Below are 25,502 nucleotides of genomic sequence, written 5' to 3' on the forward strand. Positions count from 1 at the left end.
TAAGTCTCTGCTTCCAAGAGCACAGCAGCTTTTATGTTACCAAAAAGCTGCAGAAAAGTATTTTCAAAAATACAGGATCACCTCTGTGTGAGGAGGAATATGGGCATGGAGAGATACCAGCAGCAAGTTACACATGATAAATTAACCCTTGTAAACAAATACTTGAGACACAGAGTTACAGATAAAAGAAATCAGGAGAATATGTGGGGTTTTTGTTTTGTTTATTGAAATATGAGCAGCAATATGCAAAAAACATCTTTAAAAACATTACATAGCAAAACCTAGTAATTTTAAAATTAACAAAATAAAAAGATGTTTAGAGTTAAATGAAAAAAACCTCATTGCTAGAACTGTGTTTCCTACAATGTAAACAAAAGCATAAAGGTTATGCTCGCAACAAACACAGAAGCAGGTTTATGGAGCAGCACAAGAAAGCAACATTACGTTGTAATCTGATGGTTTGGTCTATTGATTTGAATTCAGAATGGCAAACCCTCCTCAAAAGAAACTTCTCAACTACAGAAGAAAGTTAGTCACATGTCTGTCATTTGAAGCAAAACATTCAGAAAATAGTTTGGTTTCGTTTTTGGTTTTTGTTTGTTTGCTTTTCCAGAAACTATCACCAGCAACACTTTGAGCAAGTAAAACAATACCCTGAAAGTTATTATTTCAGACTAGTGAGGACATTTTCATGTCTTCTAGAGTTATACTGCAAGAATCCAAGTTGATCTTACACCCAAGAATTGACAACTTTCACACTGTAATACTGTAGGGAAGAAAAAAAATCATTGCTTCAAGTAAAAGTAAAAGAATTCCAGCATTTTAAACAATTCTATCCTGAATCATAACACCTGGGCTGTTTCATCACTATTTTGCCTGTTGGGCTGTTGTGTCAGATTTGTCTCTCACTGCTCAGTTGTGCTAGAAGGTTTGATTTTGGTCCTGTAGATTCTACAACCCAGTGTCAGCCCTTCACAGACAACTACTTGATGCTGATGCAGCTCACGAGTGTGATACACAAGGCACTGCCTGACTGCCAGCAAGGCCCAGGTGTCTAAGGAGCAACAGCCAAGCTGCTGTCCTATCTCAGGGACTAGAAAAGCACTCCCAGGAAAGTGTCCAGGATACGCCTGATCAAGGCTCTCTGCTGGTATTGCCAAAGCTGACAGTCAGTGTGGGGTTGGTGCAAAGCAGAAAGATGCTCAGAAAGAATGCACTAGGAAAGCCAAATCATTTTTTACTGAGGAGTAACAAGGGGTCTAAGCTGGGCTACACTGGAAAGGCTCCATCTGCCACTGTCTGAGTCAATGACCCCATCCCTCCAGCTAGACCAAGGGTGTTTTCTGCCCAGTGTGCTGTACCAGGAGCAGCACTCCCTGCTCTCACTACACTTTACACATCGTTGGCACCAACTTTCCATCCAATCTATCCATGCACCCATGTCTGAATTTTGTATCAGCAGCACAGATGAACAAAACAGGATTAGCAACACCATGAACCAGTAGCACACAAAATCTGCTCACCAGAAAGCTCCCAAAAAGCCCTAATAGGAGAGAAGTGGAACGCAGACAAATCTGACTGGGTTTGCTCCTGCAAGCCTGCCCTGCCAAAACCAGCAGTCACAAGGATATCCCAGCACTGCAACTATTACAGTCCCAGAATATGTACACAAGCAGAAAAACACCAGAGCATTTCAGTACTTAATGACAGCATCAGAATTGGTTAACTGGATATTATTGCAGAAATTATGGTTCAGTGCATGGGTAGCCAATCTAACCACAATACTAGCACTAAGCACCAGCTCTGGCTCACAACACCCACTGCAGCACCCACTCTTGAGTCATTCAGTTGGCCACACATAAGCATACAAGTGAACAGAGAAGAAGCCAGGCGAAAAACATTTTGGATAAAGTAAAATCTTGTACCTACAACTGCAATCTTTTCTTAATTCAATGTGCCATGTCGTTCATTACATAAGCTAGTCAAGAAATAGAATATACTGTAGTGTCAGAACAGCAACTTGACAAATGTCAGGCCCCAAGAAGAAAATAGAAGCTGGATCCTGTGGCCAACTGACTTGGCATCTTATTCAATCAAAATAACTCTGTGTGGGTTGCAGCATCAAAGAATGAAAGGGAAGAAAACAAACCTATGTGGCAAATAATGTCACTCCCCCTTCTGAAGATGCACTCATCTGTTTTCAAACATACTTGAGAAACTGTTTAAAAAAACACAACAAAACACAAAAAGCCAAGACAGTAATACAGAAATTCCTGTACAAAAAAACATTAGGGTTCTGCAGAAGTGTTACAGTTTATTCCTTTAAGGCAATTCATAAAAAACATTTTAATGACACGTAAACAATTTTAATCCTTTAAGATAATTTGTTACTTAGGTACCATACGATGCACGGTTTCCACATTTGAGGAGAAACTGTCATTCAACAGAAGACACAAGAACTTGTTTAAAAATAATTTTCTCAGGATTGCAGCAATTAACTGCAACATATCTTTTAGTAAATATTTGCATATTAGTTTTCAGCTTCTCCCCCAAACACTGAACCCTTTTCTGAAGAGGTGCTCAGGAAAGAGAAAAAGCAAGGTGAGGTTAAAAATATAATAGAGTCTTTCTGCATGCAAAAATTTTGTATATAATTCACTTCTAATTTTCTTAACATGTTTCAGCCTCTTTTTTATCATATAAAGGAGGGAAATATGCATATGTTATGTAATTGATTTTTAGTGTTTAACATAATATTTAAATTCTCTACCAAAGTTTGCCAAATGCAAACATCATGAAGTTCAACAAAGTCAAGTGCAAGGTCCTACAGCTGGGTCCCAGCGATCTGAGACACACCCACAGGTTGGGCAGAGAAGTGACCAAGAGCAGCCCTGCAGAGAAAGATTTGGTGATGGCTGATGAAAAGCTCACCAGGAACTGGCACTGAGCACTCAGAGCCCAGAAAGCCCATGGAATCCTGCGCTGCATCCCAAGGAATGTGGGCAGCAGGGTGAGGGAGGGCACTGCCCTCTCTGCTCTGCTCTTGTGAGAACACACCTGCAGTGCTGACAACAGTTCTGGGGCCCTCAGCAAAAGGAGGACATGGAAGTGCTGGAGCAAGTCCAGAGGTCACAATGCTGGTAAGAGGACTGGAGCACCTCTCCTGCAAAGAGAGGCTGAACAAGTTGGGGCTGTTCAGCCTGGAGAAGGAAGGTTGAGTGGAGACCTCATGGGAACCTTCCACTGTCTGAAGGGGCTACAGGGAAGCTGGAGAGGGACTCTTTGTCTGGAGCTGTAGTGACAGGACAAGGAGTAAGGGGTCCAAATTGAAAGCGGGCAAATTTAGCTTAGACATACAGAAGACATTCTTTACTGTGAGGCTGGTAAGGCACTGGCACAGGTTGCCCAGAGAGGCTGTGGATGCCCCAACCCTGGTAGTGTTCAAAGCCAGGTTGGAGAAGGCCTGGAGCAACCTGGTTTGGTGGCAGGTGTCCCTGCCCATGGAAGGGAAGTTGGGACCGGGAGATCTTTAAGGTCCCTTCCAAACCTTAATATTCTGTGATTCTTTAGCTATGAGAGAGAAATTCCATTGTCATATAAATACAGTCCTTCAATCCCATAAAGATGCCAACCACAGTTACAAGTCTTCTGATTGAACCCCTGCCATCAGGGACAGGATCGAGAGCACTGTTTAATTCAGGCTACAAAGAAGTGATTACTTTTGGTCATTACCAACAGGTCTGAATTAAATTACATGATCTGGAAGTAAAAGCTTCTGCATTCAGTTACTCATCTGCTAAGCCACTCACAGTCTTCAGAGACTCAAATTCATACTTGAAAGTGAATTAAATACAGTGTCATCACTAATACTGCATAGTGTCTACTGAGAGACTAAAAGGCCTAATACAGATCAATTCCAGACAGGCAAAATAAACAGCTAAAACACCAAAAAGAAAACAAAAAAACCTAATCCTTCCAAAAAGTAGTAAGCACTGCCATTTACAAATAGTAGTGTTTATGTTAAAATAGAGAAAGGTACCTAAAAAGAAATAGCCTTGGCAACCAAATCCAAACGGCATGAGTGTAAATCAAAGCAAAACAAGAATCACTACTCCAGAAACGTGCAGGATGTTTACCTTGGATCAATTACTACTTTAAATGGTGGTTAAAAGAGATATTACAAAACCAAAGTGGGAAAAGGCTAAGAACTGCTATTCTGCATTAATATACATTGTGTTTATGACAGCATTTTCCAATAGAAAATACAAGTATTTTTACACCACTCCAATATTTGTAAAAAGTATATTTCATGTGTACACTTACAAAAAAAAAAAATCACATTGCTCCATCTGAGGCAAATTAGCCATGATAAAGTCTAATTTTGCTTATGACAGATGTCAACCTTAAGATGTTAAAACACTATGCTAAAAATACAGCTTGCAAGCTTTGCTGCATATGTTCAAACAGTTTCATAAACATTAAAAAATCCCAAATTATGATATGTATTTATTTTCTGAAGTCAGTCTTCATTAACTCTCATCCCTACAGGACAAAAAGGTTTTCCAGTTAAGACATTTGTCTGTTTAAGCTTTAAGGGGAAGAAAAGTGTTCTGAATTTTTCAAGACTATTTTTTCCCTTAGGGCTCAACTGTCACTTAAGCATCACAAGAACAATTTGAAATGTAAAACTGATTAGCTATACACAATGGAATTGGTCACAAGGGATCTAAAAAAAAAAAACAAAAAAACCCGAGAAGTTAAATCATTAGATCCATTCTCCATATAGCTCACAGTATCCACTGGAAGTTTCTCTAGAATTAGAATAAGTTCGCTAAAAATAAGGCTGAAGATGGAATTTCAGCACTATGAAACAGATGAGATGGGATTAAGAGGAGAACCCATTTGTGTAAGTACTTTATCCAGCCACTGGAGGGGCCCATGAAGATGAATTTCTATCCAGCACGGGGTGCTTGTGACATCCTGCCGGTGATATTCAGCTCCCCAGCCCTAGAAAATAAACAAAGTGGTACTGATCAACTTGAGAACATGATTGTCTTGTAAAATGTAACTACTAACAAGAAGCAGGAAATCTTGATCTCAAGATACTTATCTGAAGGTAATTCACAATCTAATAACAGTGATCAAAAGGAACAAACCCGAGGCTGGGAAGGAGCAGGAAGGAAGCTGCACCTGGAAGTCTGAATCAAGTCCTGCGTGCTCCAGCCTCCTGTGGAGCTCACTGTTGACTTGAGGATGACTCCTGGCCATGGCCAGGAACACCTCTCTTCACTTTCAACCTCCTGTTCCCTTCTCCTCCACACTCTCAAACTGAGCAGTATTCGTCATAACTGACTGACAAAGCCAAAGAGACATCTATTGGACAAGATGCAAACAAAATGCCTGGAAAGCCCAAATTTGGACTCCAGACTAAACCTGAGACAGACTGAGATGCGATTAAACAATCCTCAGGAAACACTCCTGTGACAGTAACAGCACAGCTTGACTTGAGCTGTGTCAAAACTCAAATTCTGTCTTTTTTCCATAACCAGGAATTTTTTAAAACTAATAATCAATTTGAAGAAGCTGAAAATTTTCTTCAATAATTATGCTCCTTTCTACTCACATTCTTTTAGTGGACTTGTTATTCACTTTACTCCTTGAAATTTAGAGCATAAACTTAAATCTCCTTTAACAAAATTACAGCAACCATAATGAATAAATTCCTGTTCTGAATACTGAAGTAACTGAACACATAGCCAATATTCAATACAGCAATCTGTGCTTTTCCTTTCTTGCACTGATTTCCTTCTCCCCCAGTTAATCACTTTAATCACTTATCATTACAAAGAACCACATCAGGCCAGAACAGCTTTTGCTACAGTGCTAATGGAATTACTGCTAAATACCCAAACCCACAATAAGCTTAAATACCCTCGCCATAATTTACCTTTACAAAACTCATTCGAATTGTGCACATTTTGGTGAGCTCATATACTGCTTCAAATCCATGGTTGACAGACTGAGCTAAAAGCTGAGCAAACTCCTGATTGTTAAAAATTTTCAGACTGCATCCGCTGGGAATCTTGCATACAGTTGTTGGATGAAAGCCATGGTGGTAGTTGCAGTTCCTGCTCTGTACAAATATGCTGCTATCACTTAAACACTCAGCATAGACTTCTCCACCAACATAGTAGAGATGAACTCCTTGAAAACAAAGATAAAAACATTTTAAATTACTTTGTTGTCTCTGATTTTGAGGTAATCGTAAATTCTATTTTATTGGAAAAAAAAAAGAAGTATCTGCCTGAGGAGGTTTTCAGAAATGCTTTTGCTCACACTGTAACACACTGTCTCATTTCAACATAGCAGGTTCATGATACACCAAGCCACTAGATGTCCTTCTCTGATCAGTTACAGAATAGAATTAAAAAATCACTGCTACATTTCAACTGTTATTTAAAGCTATTTTTCTAGAGAATTTATGTGGATTTCCAGTTTTATGCACCTGGCAGCTTCTGCCTATGCCAAGTAGAACAGAAATAGGTGTGTCCTGGGAAAAGGGTCAGTGATGGACATAAAGGAGAAAGTATATCCACAGTGTGCTCTAACTTTCAGTACATTTTATCAAGCCAAAGGACAAGTAAGTCCAACAGTTGCTGCACTTAATTAGCATCAGGCTTTACAAACCTTAACATCAACAAAGTCCCCAGATTTATCACATCTGTCTGCGTTCAGCTATGCATGTTTTGAAGTCTACACAGCATTATTACTGACTAAAAATTAATATACAGAAGTTGCCCATCCCTTCAGCACCCAAAACTCAGGTGGTGCTGCTTCACTGAGACACCTGATTTCTTTCCCCTATCCCAGATTCTACATGGTTGGGATACAGCTCCTCCTAAGTCTTCCCTGCAATACCCTGAGAATCCACTATGGACTATCCTGTGGTGTGCAGAGGAGGCTGCAGCAAGTCAACAAATGCAAGTTAATCTTTCAGACAGCAGCAACTGTTGTGAATGTTGCTAGACCCGCCTGGGACTAAGGTGGGATGGAGGTTACAGAGGAACCGTTGGTTCAACACCTACAAGCAGCTGCCAGGCAATCTGGGGTGGGCAAGAATGCATCTTCAAAACACAACCCTACTTATTTAAAAGTGACCACCACTTGCCAGCTACAGTAAAAAACCTTAGCACATAGGATTGGGTGATTCTAAGGAGGCAAAACCTCACGACCTTTCAAGCAAAAGTCATAAATAAACAGTATTTTATCCCTAAACAACCTTAACTGTTGTCAGAACAGTTACCATAAAGCAAAGTTTAAGTTCAATAATTATTATTAGAGATGCAGACATTTTAAAGCTCATTACAACATGATGATGGGTCCTGGTTACACTTCTGACCTTATGCAGATGCACAAGATTTCTCTGCCAATACCATCAAAAGGGGTGAGCCAAAACAAAAGAGCCTGACAAACCACCCACGCCCCACAAATCATTTGTTCCCTTTATAATATTATTTTATTTATAATTTTTTTTTGACAACTGCATTGCAGAGCCAAGTTTCCAACAGATAAAAATAGAACTTCTGGTCTCCAAATTATCTGCAAAATTTTGTCATATTTAACATCGTTTCTAATTAAAAGAATCTTATGGGACGGGATGAATTTTCATCAGTCAAAACTCAAGACCAACTTTATCAAATGCTTTTAGGTGGTAAAAAGGCTTCCAAACATTGGCAAGAGAAACAGGGTTCCCTCATCAGGACCCATCACAAAAAAAACCCACAAAAAAAAAAAATCAGAAAAAGTGTTCTACAATTTAAGATAATCCAGGCACATTCCATCAAAGATGAAAACTCTGCATCTCTATGTACTATCAGCCAAAACAGTACAGGAAAACTAGAAGATCTTGCAAAACCTGCTGTCTCCAGGAATCCCTCCCACACACATCCACACCCCATGGATTCACTCAGACAAATGAGCCCTTGCAGTTTTGCATTAGCACTTCAAAGTCCTGCTGCCAACTCACCAAGATATTTGAACATACCGTAGACAGCAGGTAATACCTTACAACAACAAAACAAAACAAAAAATCTGACATACTGTAAAGGTGTAGGGAGAATTTGATTTAAGAAGTAGATATAATGTAGAATATCATGGCATATCCTGTCATGTTTCTTGGTGCTGAAACATAAACCACTACACATCATTTACCCTAACAAGCAAGCCCCAATGGCAATCTAGTTTGGTAAGGAAAGGGGAATATTTAGTCTTTTTAATTAGTGACAAAGAAAAATGCATGCAATTCCTGACTAATTAGAACCAAACCATGCCTAACTAAGCTGTTTTCTGATACTGGAGAGGTAGATAATGTATCACAGATTACCTCTAGCATTCTCATCTGAGAATAATCACCACTACAGTACAGAGAAGCTGAAATAAAACCAAGGACTTGGTTACTCAGTCGTGGGTAAGACAACCCAGTTTTACCTTTGCCAATGTGCCGTCGAGTGTTCTCAATCGTTGAGTTGCGATTAACATTGGAGAGCAAACCTAAGCAGAACCTGTTCTTGTTATTGGAGGGATCTGTAAACCCATCTACTAAGACACTTGTGGAAGATGCATGGAAAGCCTCCCCAACACGGTTATTTAACTCATAATACACAATGGAACACCAGTGTTTGGGTTCTTCATAGGCAACGGGCTGAACATCTGAAAAGCAAATGGAAGTAACAGTTTACATAAGTGTTAAAATAGTAAAGCTTCAACTGTCAAGCAAACCTTCCAAAACACCAACGACCAAGTAAAATCTTAGTGAACAATTACGATGGGCATGAAGTGTCCTGATTTAGACCTTCATGCATTTTAGCTGGCCTGTTGATTTTACCATTATTTTCCAGCTTTAAGCCAAACATTACACAAAAACAACCTTACACACACACACACAAGACTATGTGACAGCAGGTAAAACATAACTCTCCTGCCCACTTTCAAAAAATGTGTTTTAACTGGTATTTTGGGACTCAATTTTCAGAGCCTTTGTGCTCTTTGTGCTGAAATCTTATTTGTAGCAGAAAAGATATGAAAGTTCAACTCTCTGTAAGCGACATTATGCACCTGAGGCTTTAAAAGGAAAAGATGAAAATAAAAATAAGCAAGGCAAGTTTTATTTCTCAATTATGTCTCTCACAGCCCCAGTTTGCTAGAAGAACTGCTCCTACCTATCAGCAAGATTTACTGGCCCATTTAAAGTTATTCATTTAGTTTGGTCATGAGTTGCAAGAAGCTAAACTATGTAATTTTACACCAGACTACACAACTTACCTCTGGTAGATATATTTGGCATGATTTGAGGGATCATTGTATTGCTTGTGTCCATAGACTGTGAATTATCCTGTGCCATTTGTTCATCAGGGGGCATATATGCAGGAGGTGGAGTATCAGCTACAAACATGAAAAAAATAAGAATAAACTTCAACAGTTCAGAGTATTTATGAACTTTTCTTTCTGTGTTTTTTTTTTATCTTTAATACCTACACCTGCATTTGGACAAGATGACTCTGCTTTAACATTAACTTTCTTGATTACTGTCTTTTCAGTGTTCAGAAATAAAGCCACAGAAAAGTAATCATTTGTTTAGTATAACAAAGGCCTAGAACAGTTTGGGGCTTTTTGCTGCTCCTGCAAGCTGAGTTCATTATGAAAGTCTGGACCTGTTCTCTGCAATCAGCACAACACTCAGTGTGGCAACACCCCATTGTGCCCCATAAACGCATCCACCCCAGTGATCCCAGAACTTGGCCAACACAGATACCCAGACTGGGACACTTCTGGGGAACTGAGCAACCAGACAGAACCAACATGAGGCCACTGAGCTAGTGGAAAAATGACATCTTTATTAAATTCCTGGCTTTATAAACCACACCAATAATCAGACAGAATCAATAAGACTTCTTTCCTTCGCCCCTATCAATTGTTTCTTCTGTATTTTCCAACTCAGTTAAACAGAAACAGTTTAAGCCAATCTGTTCCCAACAGAAACATTACTTTTTTCCAGTTAAACACCATATTTTAAGTACTTTTATTCAATAAAAGACATCAGTAAACTTCCTGTTCAGCATCATGCATTTGCTTTTTTTTCATTGCTAAATATTATTCTAAAGTATGGATTAAATATTCTATAGTGAAGCTGTGCAAAATAACTCACCAGTATTACATCCATGACAAAAAACAGTCGGAAAAATAAAACTGTAACAATCAACCAGTAACAAAACTAGGAAGAAAATCCCATAAAATTCGAAAGAAAAAGCCATTTATTGCAAATTCCACAAACTCCTCAGGTCATAGGTCACAACAATATGTGACATTTCAATGATTTTTATTAAACTGACATTCAGGCTGTACTCACCTGGCAGCTGAAAGGGACTGGATGGCCCAGAGCTGGCTGGGGAGCTCGGGTAAGTGCTGCTGGCTGGAGAAGGGGGGTAGGGGCTGTTTGGCGAGATGGAGAACGGAGTGCTGTTGGGCTGCTGGAAGGAGTCTGGAAATGTCGCGTTGTGTGGCATGTGGGGCTCGTTGTGGCTGAGGTTCCTGAACTGAACTAGCAGACTGTGCTGGGGGTTGAATTCACTATGTCTAGGCACTAACACTGGAGGTAGAACTGCAAAACACAAACAAAACCCAGATACATTTAGATTAAAACCTGAGATATAAGGTAAGAGAACAAATAATGCGTTATTCTGCTCATCATGATAATTTCAACTCTAGCTGGGGTGGAAAGAGGAGCAGGGGATGAATATGGCGTGCCTTTACCCATCCTCTCGCCTTTATTTTTCTACATCATGCTTGATGGAAGATTCAAGCTTCCCTCTTGCAAGAATCATGAAAACACACATGTGTTTCACACAACTCGAAGATGACCTTTTTTTAAAAAATAATAAACCCAACCAGGCTACATGTGGCACATACAAAAATACTGATGCAGAAGTGAAAAACTCACATCTGCACACATCAGCAAATCAGAGAAAATGGAAATACAGTCTATACTACTACAGTCAAATTATATAAGTACATATTGTCCCTTCCACTGAAGAGAAACAAAATCTATACTGCAATATGTTATAACTTCAGGACTGGTGGAGTCTGGAATTCCATTGCTGCAGCAGTGTACTTGAGCACCACAGTCAATGCAGTAGAGTTACAACCACTTTGGGGAGCAAGGGAAGCAACTTCTCACCACACTGTCCACAGAAACATCCTTCATCTCTCCCACTGCAATCCCAATCCTCCTCACCTTTCCCACGGCAGCACACTTTGACAGCAGGCTCCTTACCTGACACACACCTTCCTCTAACTGATCACATCTCTTGGTTCTATTCAGCTCTGCTGTCTCCTAACTGGGAATTTATGTGGGGAACTCTATCACCCTAGAATTTGATTAATTTTACTTTTTATCTCCTCAGGTCATGTCACACATTGATTAAATAGCAAGTCCCTTAAAGGCAGCCATCAACCTCCTTGCAAGGACTGAGATTTTGAAACAAGTTTCTCAAAGAAACTGAAACTGAAAGAACTTATCACTGCTTTCTATTTTATGACAAAGGAGAGTTTTGCTACTAGCTTTAAGGGCAGCAGGCTTAAGAGGTCAGTGGGAAAAAGGTGATTAATCTCAAAAAAACAGCTAGTACAGAATAGACCACACACCTCCCCAAAACACCACCAGTAAGGTACACTTTGAACATTCCTCTCCCAAACTGCCTCATAAACCACTTTCAATTGGTTGCACAGTACCAGAGGAGGAGGATTGAGTGAACAGTTAAATGATTACCAAAGATTCTGTTCAGTTTTTAGGACAGTAACTTTCAAACCTACCTGGGCTCTCCACCCTCTTGTAGTGGTATGGATTGATGCAGACTTCCTTTTGTTTGGATCCAAAAGGAAATTCACAAATATCCAATGGCTTCAGCTCGTGATGGCTTTGTAGATCCGGCCAGCGCCACACACGACAGTAAATCACGTGGGGAAGGCCTTTTCTGTGAGAAACCTGGAGCCGTCCATCCAAAGAGCGGGGGATAGTAACGCACTTGCTGGGCTGCCCTGGACTGCTCAAGGCTTTCTCCAGTTCTTCCATAGCACCCTTCTTCTTTTTCAGCTTTTTTACCAAAGCATCGACAGCTTTTTCTGCCCATTTTTCCTCTTCATCTCCTTGTTTCCAGCCCAACAGACGCTTTACAGCTGGGCTAGTAAAGGAGAACAAACTGGCCATTGACGTCATTTGACACAAGTCTTCAGAAAGTTTGTTGGGTTTTGTCTGTTGGGGTTTTTTTGTTTATTTATTTGGGCTCTTTCTAAATAGATGTCAGTGTATACCCAAAGCAGTTATTACAACTGATGAGCCGTATTATTTCCTGGAGGATGACAAACGAACAGAGATGTCAGTGATGAAGTCTTCACATCAAAAATGATGATCGATTCCTCCAATTTAGTACTAGGAAAAAGATAATTTAACAAGGAATTAGCAAACAAATAAAGGCTGCGGTAAAACAAAAAGGCAAATATGAAAAAACTTCCTGTTTCAACCCCAGCATTGCACCTGATTTTGTTTCAAAACAAAATCCCAGAAGTACTATGATCACATTCCAAAAAAGCTCTCAATCCCCAAAGCTTCCATTATTGATTAGTGGGAAGAGGGATCATCAAGGGATGATAGGGACAGCACAGTTCCTGTTAATATTCCTTAAATTGATTCCTTTCTCTCAGAAGAACCTTGTGGAATATGCTTTAAAACTAATACTACCCCTGTCACAGTGCTGCATTAGAAGACTAAACTTGCTATGAAGAAATGAGGAAGAGGCAGGGTGGAACCTGCCAATGCCAATTCTGCACAGAAATACTCAGCTTCTCAAATGGATATTTATTTCCAAAAAGGAAAAAAAATCTGAAAGCATCTGCTTTCTCTTGAGCTCTAATTAGTTTCCCCATGTTTTTGGGAGCATTAAAAAAAAATAAGAAGAAACTGTAGTACAATTAGAAGAAAAACCCAATGAAGAGCACAAACCATTTTCTATCCACCTAGAGACGTGGTCAACGTTTTTTCAGCTGTAGCTAATTTTATGCTGCACTTCCTTATATCTTTTAAGAAGAGTATTTGAAGAGTTAGATATTTTTAGCCTTGGCAAAAAAAAAAAAAAAAAAAAAATTGTTTTCTTCTCCCCAGAAAAAAGAAGTGGGGAAAATACACGGTGGAGTCAGCAATAGGAATGCGACCTTTACTACAAAGTGCCTCAGAAAGGAGAGGAGCAGAACAACTGGCTCATGAATGGTGTTTTACCACTCACCAGCCCTAATGCAAATCCTCCCCCCAGCAATTCAAGGAGTACCGATGACAAGAGGAAATGATGTGCTGTGGCAACGAACTGATAAGAACTTGTAAAATCCCTTGTGAATACTAAATAAGCAAGTATAGACAATGAGCAGCTGGCAAAAAGCAAGAGCAGAGCTAAGAGAAAGGATGTCAATAACAAAAGATGCTTCCTCTCTTGCTACAGAGACTGCCAAACAACATTGTCTCTCCACTTTTGATAAACCACGGTGAATTAGAACACCTACCTAGCCTGAGACACCAAATCTGCACATAAGAGGAAAAGAAGGTGGGGGGGGAAGCAAAATGTTAAATATCTGTGCTGGTTCTTTCAGATTGCTACCTTTAATCAAGAACATCTTTTTTCCTCCCATCTTTGATAAACTAAAAGTCATCTGATAAGGCTTTTTAAGTGTCTGGGCACATTTACAGGTTCATTCAGGCACCTGGACAGATACTTTTATATAACAGAACTGTGTACTAAGCACCATCAGCCAAAGCTAAAGCAAACATTCCTAGGCAAGGCATTCATGTCCCACAGGTAACCATCCTATGTCTTCTATTATGGAGTTAGAGTGGGGAAAGCAGGGAACAAACCCAAGGACACTTGGTGTTCCTTTACAGGAAAAAAATCCATTTATTTCATGCAGTAGCTTAATCCCATTGGTACTTATTTGATTACTCAGCTTTGTTTCAGTAATATGGAAAAAAAAATCAGAAAAGCAAAACAAACAGAAAAATTGTTTGAAGGTCTTTCTTCCTAAAGCTCTCTTAAAAAAAAAAAAAAAAAAGGAAAAAAATAAGATAATAGAAGCCTCCCACTGCTTCAGTAATTCCTGAGAAGAAGGTATTGAGAAAAAAAAAGGAATAAAACCATCAAATAATTACCTATCACCTCTGTTTTCTTCAGAAATATCACCATGTCTGCACTTTCAGACTAATTTAGTTCCCCCAGACTTACACATGAGAACCTCTGCACCCTTCAAAGTAACAGGAAATACATAAAGGGAGATAAACTTGGCCAGGAACTCAGACTGAATTTTTTCTTTTACTGAGGATAAAAGTTTAGTGTTTTAAAAAGTAAAAGCTGTTTATAGTTGCAACTAACTTGCTTTCAAGCCTTGCATACATTCAATAGCTGCAAGATCAGCAACCGCTCACACCCCTAGAAAAGGAAATGAACCCACCTAGCATCTCAGACCAGAAGACAATTAAAATGTTCTATTTTTTCTTTCAGCTATGCTTTCAAAGAACCTTAAGCATCATTAAGGCAGAAGATACACTGAAAATTCCTCTAGTTAAGTTGAGCTCAAAGAAGATCTTAACAAACATCCCCTGATCTGACCCATTACAGGAGCCCCATCTATATTAAAAAATCAGATTTAAAGACCTACAATTCTATCCTATGATCATGTAAAATTTTGGTTTTTAGTATATTTTTAACATAATGTATCAACTAGGAAAGATATTTTATTGGTTTTACATAATTTCAACATCATTTACCCACAAGTATGCTCATGGAATAAACAAGCTCACTAAGAGGAAAGGAAGTTGGAACAGTTCTACTAAGATGATATTTTGCAGTAACTAGTATTTGTAGGGCAAGTGTCAAGGGAATTAGGATAAATGACTGTCCTACAAACTATCATTTTAGAAATAATCTGCTTGCAGTAAGCAACAGAGTTAACTCTAAAAATTTTACATTTGTGTGAGGGCCCAACAACAAAAGCAAAGCCTGGTAAAACAAGTATTTCAGAAGCATCAGAACAGATTTGATCAAAACTGCTTCAACTTCTTCAAAAAAAGTTTCCACATACATGCTTGTAACTTTAACCACTGAAAAATGAGACTTGAAGTTTAAAACCTTAGTACCATTCACTGTCACTCCATTCTGGCCACTTATGAGGCTTTCAAGATTCTTCAGTAGAAGTGTATTTGAATCTGCTCAAGAAAATCAAGGGCAAGAAAGAAAATGCAACAGAATATTAATAGGCTTTGAGAAGTACAAAATTACTCTGTGTTTCTCCCACTGCACACCTTCCAGAAGTTCATTTTGGAAGGCAAAACACTGACAGTTTACAGGTTTTGCCTTTTCTTAAGAAAACAAGGCAGAACTAAAAAGCTTCATGAATCATGAGCTGGCTTCATGAGCTATTTAAGGCCACAAAGCAGTAGGTTCAGGTATTTATGTAGAAACCAAACATTTCCATGTAGAAACTGCAATTCATGTAGGGTTTTTAGATTTCTGAATGTGTGGCATAAAACACATTTAGAACATTTACTTATATTTGCTGTAATTTCAGCATCTAATTTGTGAAAGGTTTCTAAGTAATCCTGACATCTTCCAGGAACAGCTTCCCCAGATCATCTGTACTTACAATCCATTTCTTCTGAGGCTTAAAAGCACAAGTTATGAGCTGTGATTGCAGTACCACAGAGCATCACTGAGCTTTGAATATAGAAACAAATGCTTTAAAGAGTCACATTTTCATTCAGTGGTGCACAAATTACTCGTATTGCTGCACCTCTAGACACAGCTGGTAACAACTTTCATGGGGAAAAGAGCTTACTTAAATTTCCTTAAGAGGCAGAGGGTTTATTATGCATTACCTTCTTTCATTAAATAACTTTTCAGCTGAGCTACAAGAGAACATCAACTGAAAACCACACTATTACATTAAAAAAAATGTACTCACTCACTCTTTAAGGAGTGAGTGTAATGAATTACATGGAGTAGTATGAGGGGGCTTTTAAAGGGCAAGTAAAAAAGGAAGTAATCACTGTATCAAAATTAGACTTTGGGGCATGCATTAGTTATAGTTTTAAAGATCTTGTTAATGACTACAGCAAATGGAAGGAAACTAGTTGGGTGAACAGGTCCATTGTTTGAATCCTCTCCTTAATACCTTATCCACCCAGCCAGATATAAATAAAGTTGGCCAACAACAGAACTTACATTTCATTTATGGAGATGGGAGAACTCTACCATCTTCCATCTACCATCACAAATACTGAGCAACTTGATTTCCTTTTAGCACTTCTTGTGAAATTTTCTTACCCTACTACATTAAACTGGCACGTTCTGTAGGTTCATACCAAGGAATCTCCTTCTGCCAAAAAAGGACCTGAGCAAGAATCATTGCAGAACAGAGAATGTAACAATACATACAATGTACCTATTTTCATGAGATGCATTTTGTATGCAGTGTGTTCTCTCACTGATTCCAAACTAATTTCCCACCTGCAGAAGCTAGGTCTGAAGTACCATTAACCAAGCAAACCCATCATCCCAAGCAGCAGGGCAAAGAATGGTGCTTTCACAAGCACAAGAATAAAATGGGTAAAACCAATGACCCTCATGCCTTCCTACTGCTGGTACTAAGCCTGTGTTCAAATGTACAAGGACTATTCCCTTCCCACTAATTTATTTGTTTGCAAATTCAGGGAGCCTCCTGTAGCATCATACCCAACCTGAAACAAGGAACTTCACTGCAGATGATTAGAAGCTGTTTTGAGACTCAACTTCATACAATAAACAAAGCACCACTTATAACCAGCAGCACAACTGGGAGTTCATTAAAGCTGCTGCAGATCTGCAGTTAAAGCTGTTCTGCAGTCAGCTCTTGTGCTTAACTTTATTGCCCTTCAAACTCAGAAATGCTCAAATATTTTGAATTCATACACACACTGACATACATACTCATATAGAAAGCTCAGAAACTCAACTGCAGTATATTACAGCACATTATGCTATATACAAAGATCAATACTTTCTTTAAAACTACAACCTCACACATCAATTTCACCTGGTTTTATTAAAATCCTTCTTTCCTTATAAATTTCCTAACAGGAACTGTGCAGGATTGTGCTTGGGTTTTATTATAATTTTCCCAAGTCTACAGCTTACATTGCAGCCCAGCACACAGTCCCATTCAATGATACACATTAGAGTCTTTTCTTGAGAACAAACACAGGAGAAATGTTAGCTCCACAGTTTCTCCATACACATCAAGCATAGAATAAATCCTAAGATGACACTGTGGTTAAAAAACTTGCTCAATAAACTTGAAAGGCCTGCATCCTTCAGACCATTGCCACAGCTTCTCCAAGTAAGATTTTACTTCAATTATCCTCTGCAACATCTCAGCCACAAAGAATACCACCAATGAAAGATCTTCTTTTCTCCCTTCTCCTCTTAAGTTTAAGATAAAAAAATATTTTATTAATTATATCAAAAAGGAACTTGTGGTATTTTCATCAGAACTGGGCTTGCAGTACAAATGTACATCTAGCTGACCAAAATCTATGGTAAGTGCTTTTACCCTAGCTCTAGATTTCTTGCTTCAAACATGCCTTTTAAGGCAATATCATCTAACTGATAATATATGTAAACAAGAACAGAAAAGAACTGTCTGGTGTCTTCAAAACTTTTACTAACCATGACTGCCCTCCAAACAGAAAAATCTACTGACAATTGCTGACAGGGCTTTCTCACACAATACTTTTGCTTTTAATTTCCACATCTGTACACCATCTAACACAGCTTAAAAAAAAAAAGCTGAAGCATTTAGCTCTGTCAGCTGAGAAGTATTTAACCAGCACTCTCTTACAAGAAACCTAACAAACTCTGAGGCCAAGCACAAGCAGAAATATAATATACATGGAAGATACAGCTCAGACAGCAAAGTGATGCTTTTGCTTCTTCTTAAAGTTTCCTCAAAAACTACTGTTAAAAAATAGTACCAGTGATAATGATTTATACCACAAAAGAGGTCCAGGCAAAGAGATCACTAAGAGAGCTCCACTGCATTGCCAAAGCACCCTCAATTTCATCTGTTGTCAATAAAAACTCAAAAAAAATTATAATCAAAGAACAGTTTTGAAATTGTCCTGCATCATGGCAAAACTTGAGTTTAACTCTGACACAGGGGAACGGAGAGGGAGGGAGAGAACACCAAAACTTGCCATGCCTAAAAAGCACTATCTATTTCTTAAAGCATCCGTATTTAGAACAAAAAATATCCAATGTTTCCATGGCCCTGGTCTCTGCAGCTGCTCTAATTACTGAGAATTAGCTTTTGTAGAAATTCTCAAAACTAGAAATTCCATCTTAGAACCAATACCTGTTTCCCTTAAGTGTTTTGTCAGAACTGTACATTTTCTCACACTTCTATTTCAGCTAACTGGCACTTTCCAGCAGAAGCATTATGCTGGAAAATGCAGCCATCAACAGCAGACAACCCTGAAACTGCCTCCTGTTTTTAAGGTTAAGATCTACTCTAACCAAAGCAGATGAAGTACAACTTAGAATCCATTTCTTAATTAAAATTCCAGAGAAAAGCACTGCTACATTTCACTAAACATGAAAACAAAGGCCTATGCCTCCATTGGTAGGTTGGTGGACATGGACAAGCAAGTGGGTGATTAGGAATGACCTCAGTACTACACTTGGAGACAAAAATGGGAAAATAAAGGGCATCTTGTACTTTTCACAAGCCCTAAAGAATGCTAAAAAATTAACAAGCTGGATAAAGCCTTCTGAAAATTTAGATGTTCACGTGCAAGACCTTCATTAAAGATGAAGATTCCAAATACTGTGAGTTGGCAATAAAAAGTATAACCTGGAAAATGGGACACTCAAAAAATCTTAAAAGAAGAAGAAAAACAAAGATGTATATGTGTGTGTGTATACACTCCCACTCCAACTGAATTGCATTAAGCCTGTGACAAGTTTACAAAAGCTACAGGATTGGAGGGAACACTGACAATACTAATTCAGCAAGCTTTCTTTTCCCCTTGCACAGAATGAATGAATGGCAAAGTATTCTAAATTTGTCAGTTTGTGACATCCACTGACCCAGAATTCAGAGACACTACTTCATAGTTGGTGTATCAGTAGCAGGGACTCTGACAAAGATCCTCTGTCAAGGATGACAGTGCTGGCAGGCTCAACCTTGGTGGTAGGTCAGTGGGATACAGACTTGGCAGGCAGCACCCTGCACCTTGCCAACCCACGCTGGTCAAGCGCGCTCCAGTGCCAGCCAAACTTTTCTACGTGGTCACAGGAACACGGCTAAAAAGGCTTCCAGAAAACAGTGCAGGAACCTGCATTGTGACTAATGATAACGGCAAAAGTGTTAAATTACTGCTCAACTTGCTTTTAATGAGCTGTTTATCGTTAGCCATGAAGATATCTCAAGTGCACTCAGCTCACACAAGAACAAATCTCATCCTGAACAAGAACTCCTTACCTGTTATTAAAAAAAATCAGTAAAGATCTTTAAAGAAACATTAACGGATTAAAACAAAATTAATGCCACCAAATCTAACAAGGACATTTGAAGAAATTTGAATTAAGAAAAAAAAAACGAACAAACAACTAACATGAATATAACACAGGGACTTGCACAGAATTGCCACAGGAGTATTTCTGCAGGTATGTAATTCATCCAAGGGCAATAAAAGAGTTCCTAGCATTTTCCTTAAGACATCTATAAAGAAAATAGAGAAGACAGTTTTCTGTAATTAAAAGTGTCCTCCAAAGCACTAAAGATCACAATATAATTTGCAAAGAATATTCAAGTAAACCCAAAAAGTTTCTTAACTGAGCATAAGTACTCCATCTTGGGAAACATATTTTTCCAGCTCAAATAATATTCTGTGATCATTCTGTGATCTGCACAAATAACCCACTCCAGGTGCAAGATTAAAAATCTGACTTCCTAACAAGTACAAAATAGTACAGGGTCAACAATTACAGTTCCTTCAAGTTCCATCAGAGGTTACAACTACAAACCTCAAAAAAACCCAAAAAACACACCCACCACAGCTGTACACAGCAGCACACCCTGTTGTGATCTTTTGTCATCAAGAGAAAGAAATGCAGAGGAAGCCTCTCTTCTTCTTTCCTATTTCTCAACCCCATCATGATTGTCCATCTGGGCTTCCACTAAGAACATCCTCTTCAGAAAAAAGAGAGAATTCCTATCTTAAATGTATGTCCCCCATATATGAAAGGAAAAGAAAGGTTTGGAAAAGGTAGGTATCCCAGTAAGCACATGGTTTATTGGGGTTTTATTTCAGAGAAATAAGTGGCATTAGGCACTTAGCAGCAACTGCAAGGCCAAGTGAACAAAATTTTAATATCAGAGGTAAGAGTAAACCACTACCAAACGGTAGGGATTAAGACATTAAATCCAACACAGACAGGGCACTCTCAAAAGTTACAACACACTAATTATGAAACATCTTCAATTAAGTTATTTGCTGCTTCTATTAACTTCCACTACCACTAGCTGCCAACTTCATAAAGCATTACAGATTTTGATGAGCACAGGCACATGACTGCAAGTGTTTGCACCTTCTTCTTTACTCCAGTCAAACCGAGATTCCTCAGAATACCAGGAGGATATTCTGTGCAGAACTTCTGTAACACATGCAATGAACTACACTCATTTCAGTTTTCAGGATTTTAAAGCCACCCATGGAAGGCTAATTATCTGATATTAATGAAGGAATGAAAACCAGAAAGAGATTTCATCTAAAACCATCATATCCTGACAATCTAATTTCCCATGACAGACAAAACTTTGCTGATGCAAATTCTGACAATTATTCCTTGGAGGTTTTGTTAAAGCAGCGAGCCCAAGTGATTCACTGCACGGAATTTCTAAATCCCTACCTATTCTACCAAGAGACTCAAGAACTATTACTGAACCTATTCAATAATACATTCAACACTACTGCTGAATCAGTTCTGCCCTATCTCATTTTCCTGCGAAATATCACTCAATTACCTTAAGGTCACATAAGAAACCCCACAACTGGAACAGAGAACAGATCACTTGATTTCTAGTCTTGTGCTTTTAACCGCAAGAGCATATTTCCTCTATTAAATTTACAACCCGCAGAAGAGAAAAATTGCCATTCTAAATCATCGAAGCCGTGCATCTGTTGTCAGGCAGCTCTCAGGGCTGGGCGCACGCGAGGAAGGCCAAGGTGGCCAAGTGTGTGTTTGTGAGCGGGGTGTGTGTGTGTGTGTGTGAGCACTGTGTGTGTGAGCACTGTGTGTGTTTGTGAGTGTTGTGTGTGTGTGAACACTGTGTGTGTGTGTGAGCGGTGTGTGTGTGTGTGAGTGTTGTGTGTGTGTGTGAGCACTGTGTGTGTGTGTGAACACTGTGTGTGTGTGTGTGAGCACTGTGTGTGTGAACACTGTGTGTGTGTGAGCACTGTGTGTGTGTGTGAACACTGTGTGTGTGTGTGAGCGGTGTGTGTGTGTCTGTGTGTGTGTGTGTGAGTGTTGTGTGTGTGTGAGTGCTGTGTGTGTGTGTGAACACTGTGTGTGTGTCTGTGTGTGTTTGTGAGCACTGTGTGTGTGTGAGTGTTGTGTGTGTGTGTGTGAACACTGTGTGTGTGTGTGAGCGGTGTGTGTGTGTTTGTGAGCACTGTGTGTGTGTGTCTGTGTGTGTGTGTGTGTGTGTCTGTGTGTGTGTGTCTGTGTGTGTGTGTCTGTGTGTGTGTGTCTGTGTGTGTGTGTCTGTGTGTGTGTGTCTGTGTGTGTGTGTCTGTGTGTGTCTGTGTGTGTGTGTCTGTGTGTGTGTGTCTGTGTGTGTGTGTCTGTGTGTGTGTGTCTGTGTCTGTGTCTGTGTGTGTGTGAGCCCTCACTTCGCCTCCCGCCTGTACACCAGTGCCTGTAAATGTGTTTGTTGCTCTCCCCTCGCTCGGTCAGGCCTGACTCCAGCTACCAGAGTCCAAGTCTTAAAAAAAAAAAACACGAAAAAAACCCCAAAACAAAACAACAACAACAAAAAAAAAAACCACAAAAAAATGAAAGACGAGCCCCGCTGAGCCCTGCGATGTTCGCTCCTGTACCGGCACCACGCGTGTCCGAGCAGCCCCGCGGGCGGCCCCGCGCTCCCCTCTCCCTGCCGGGGCTGCTCCTTCCCCCGGAGGCCGCTCTCCGTCCCCTCCCGCCCCGCCGGGACCCCCGTGTCACCGCGGGCCCGCTCGAGGCCTCGGCCCCGTCTCGCCCACCACCCCCCACCGCCGCCCGGAACCCGACTCGCAGCGCCGCGACCCCGCGGCCCGGAACTCCCCCCACCATCCCGCCGCCCCGACACGACACGACCCGACCCACCCGGCGCGGAGCAGGCGGCCTCCCCGGGGCGGGTGTCCGTGAGGCGCCGGCTGGGCCGCGGCCGCCGCTGCTGCAGCAGCGAAAGTTTGCCGGGGGAGGCGGCGGGACGGGAGCGGCGGCGGCGGGGCCGGCGGGGCCAGCGCCGGGACCCGGATGTGCGCGAGGGGCGGGGCCGCGCGCGCGCCACGGCGGCGGCGGGAGGAAGCGGGAAAAGGGCCGGGCCGGGCCCGGGTGCCGTGTGGGAAGGGGCCCTGTGGGGAATTGGCCCCAGTCTGTGAAAGGGAGCGAAATGCATGCAATAATAAATCAGTAAATAAGCGTGCGGGGTTCGGTGTCCAGAAGGCAGCGTACCACATAACCGAGAAAGAGAAAAGGCCCCGAGGGTCCCGCTGCGATGGCGGGCGCTCTCCCCCAGCACCGTGTGCTGCTGCCGTACAGCGGCTGACACGGGCCCTGGGCACCGGGGCTGTTTCACATTGTCACAGGCTCACCTGCCTTGGAAAAGACCTCAGATCACTGAGCCCGAGCTATGACCAACACCACCGTGTCAACCAGACCATGGCACTGAGGGACACGGCCAGTCCTTCCTTAAACACTTCCAAAAAGAGTCACTCAGCCACCTCCCTTCCAATGTCTGAGCACCGTTTCTGCGAAGAAATTCCTCCTGATGCCCAACCTGAACCTCTTCTGGTGGAGATTAAGACTATGTCCTCTTGTCTTGTCACCCAGGAGCACAGCCTGACTCTAACCTGGCTACAACCTCCTTCCAGAGAGTCGCAGAGAGTGGGATGGGCCCCCCTGAGCCTCATCTCTTGTGGGACTGGGTGTTATCCACAATGTCTTGGGGCAGCCAAGGTCCTTCAGGGGCTGCGTCTCTTACTAAAATACCCAGTAAAGCTTAAAGAAAATGTGTCAGTGGTGTTAAGGATGGCTCTAGAAAGGATTGCACAGATGAAGAGTTGTATATATATATATATATACTGTGTATAATGCCACTACAGGACAAACTCTTCTGTCCTCATCATGTCACATGGAAGTGAGCACTGTTGCCTCAAAGCTGCTGTTGGACTGCACAGAAGAAAATTTCAGAGTGATACTGGGCCAAAAACACATCCAATGTGCCACAGCAATGTCTGACCTCGGTAAAGCATATTGGATGCGCAAGTGTTTCTTGTCATTTTGAACTGAGTGAATTATTAGATATGAGGATATATTAAAAAATAATTGGATTCCACGCTGTGACTTGATTGCAGAAGGTTTTCATTTTTTAAATTGCTGTTAATACACAACTTACTTTTGGTACTCCAAACACCCCAATTTCCACTAAGGAATGTGCTTTCTTCCACTGAAATCAGTTATAAAAATTATTTGTCCATGCAGAAGTGTCTCATGGCACAGGAGGACCGGCCAGGTCTTGTTTGCTTTACAAGAGATGAGGTGCTGTAGAGCAATGCGTGCAAGGCTGATGCATGCACTCAGCTCTGTTCTTCAGGACCGCGTGGAGCCACTCACCACAAACTATTGTTGAGGTCTGAACTCCGATGGCTTGGAAATATTTATTTTCATATGGGCAACAGGAACATCCACAATCAGAGAAAGTATTTCATGCTTCAATTCACAAAGTGATTGTAAGAAGAAACTTTTCCTACAGGACAATTATTTCATAACCCAAAGGCTACTCTCCTTAGAGGAGGCTGATGATGGCCAGCTTCAGGCACACTTCTGAACTAAATTAAATCCTAGTCTGATAACTACAAAATTCCTACAGAAGATTTTCTTCCTCTGGTCAAAAAAAATTGTGTAGGAACAGATGTAGGGGGCAAAGCCATCATTTGTACATAAATTTGTGTCTCTTGTAGAACACGTAACTACAGTTAGAAATCTGGCATGCCAATTGTATCTGGCATGCCAACTGAATCTTGCTATCAGATTCCTTTTAGAAAAAAAATAGAAGCACACAAATGTAATGAAAAGTGATTTTATATACATATAAAAATACATAGATAATTAAGCTAAAAAGAAGCCACATGAAACTCTGTTTTATTTGTGTAACTTAAAGGTAAAACATCTACCAAAAAGAAAAAAAAAAAATCAAGAAAAAGCGATGTAAAGTTGACAGAAATAGGGAAAAAAATCAAATGAGCCAAGCTGAAATTTCAATTTCAAGTATGTTTGAGCGTTAAAGAAATTTTCTTCTGGTTCAAAACTACACGGCTCTTGATTATTTTGGATGTAAGCAGAAGCTCTTAAGAAGTCAATTAATAGCCCAACAGGCTATCTCTACTAAAGTTCATGACAGCAGTGAAGGAGCAAGGCTTTGGTGTAATGTAGTCCCAGAAGAGAGATTATCTTTGGGGACTCCTCTGTATCTCTGCACCAGCAATTGTTCTGCTTTGGCCAGGCAGTCCAAAATATGGGACAAGAAAAAACAAAAACAATAACTGTTGGCATTCTTCCAAACCTTTTGTGTAACTTAATTAATAAACCAAGTAACAAACAACAAATTGGCAGCAGGCATTTTAGGTGTTGTTCATGTGCCAGCCATCATCTAGAAAACAAAATGTTCTCCTCTGCTGAGGTGTTACAAAACAGTTGTATACTGCTGGGTGAATCTATATCACAGACCTCCAATGCACTTCCTGCTGTGGAGGTTTCAGAGTTCCAGTGATGAGGAAAGCTGAAGGTGTGCATGCAAGAGCATGGGAAGACAAGGAAAACTCTAAGGTTTCCAAAACTAAGTTTTCCTAAAAATTCTTTATTTAAAAGTACAGGCAATTGAGACATGTCTGCTTGTGGCACACCCTCCTCAGAAAGCGGTGATTTTTAAGCACAACACAGAGGCTGTTCTGGAGTGTGGTGAAAGGAATATGGTAATTGGTCTGAAAAGTAGCTTTCCTTTTTTTTTCCATCCCATTTTTTCACATACTGCTGTTGAATGGGAAAACCCCAAATGTCTGAAGTCAAATTATCTCTTTGTAGTCAATGAGACTGATAAAATAAAAATAAGTG

The 25,502-nt window shown here is 40.4% G+C and overlaps 1 protein-coding gene across 3 annotated transcripts in view; it reads right to left on the reverse strand.

Moving 5' to 3' along the window:
• Window positions 1–202: 202 nt before the first annotated feature.
• SMAD5 (SMAD family member 5) overlaps window positions 203–25,502 on the reverse strand; it is a 30,741-nt gene continuing 5,441 nt past the window's right edge. The window contains exons 1-7 of one of the 3 annotated variants that reach the window (XM_058848522.1): window positions 22,494–22,648; window positions 11,869–12,404; window positions 10,406–10,657; window positions 9,322–9,441; window positions 8,488–8,709; window positions 5,948–6,204; window positions 203–5,007 (exon numbers count right to left, since the gene is read on the reverse strand). In XM_058848522.1, coding sequence (XP_058704505.1) covers window positions 4,864–5,007; window positions 5,948–6,204; window positions 8,488–8,709; window positions 9,322–9,441; window positions 10,406–10,657; window positions 11,869–12,271 — 1,398 coding nt within the window. In that variant the 5' untranslated portion in view covers window positions 12,272–12,404; window positions 22,494–22,648 and the 3' untranslated portion in view covers window positions 203–4,863. Of the gene's footprint in view, window positions 5,008–5,947; window positions 6,205–8,487; window positions 8,710–9,321; window positions 9,442–10,405; window positions 10,658–11,868; window positions 12,485–22,493; window positions 22,649–25,502 lie in introns of those variants that run through there. The other 2 variants (XM_058848520.1, XM_058848521.1) reach the window with 2 other exon arrangements.

This window comes from Poecile atricapillus, chromosome 13 (genome assembly GCF_030490865.1).
Source record: "Poecile atricapillus isolate bPoeAtr1 chromosome 13, bPoeAtr1.hap1, whole genome shotgun sequence".
Lineage (NCBI taxonomy): Eukaryota > Metazoa > Chordata > Aves > Passeriformes > Paridae > Poecile > Poecile atricapillus.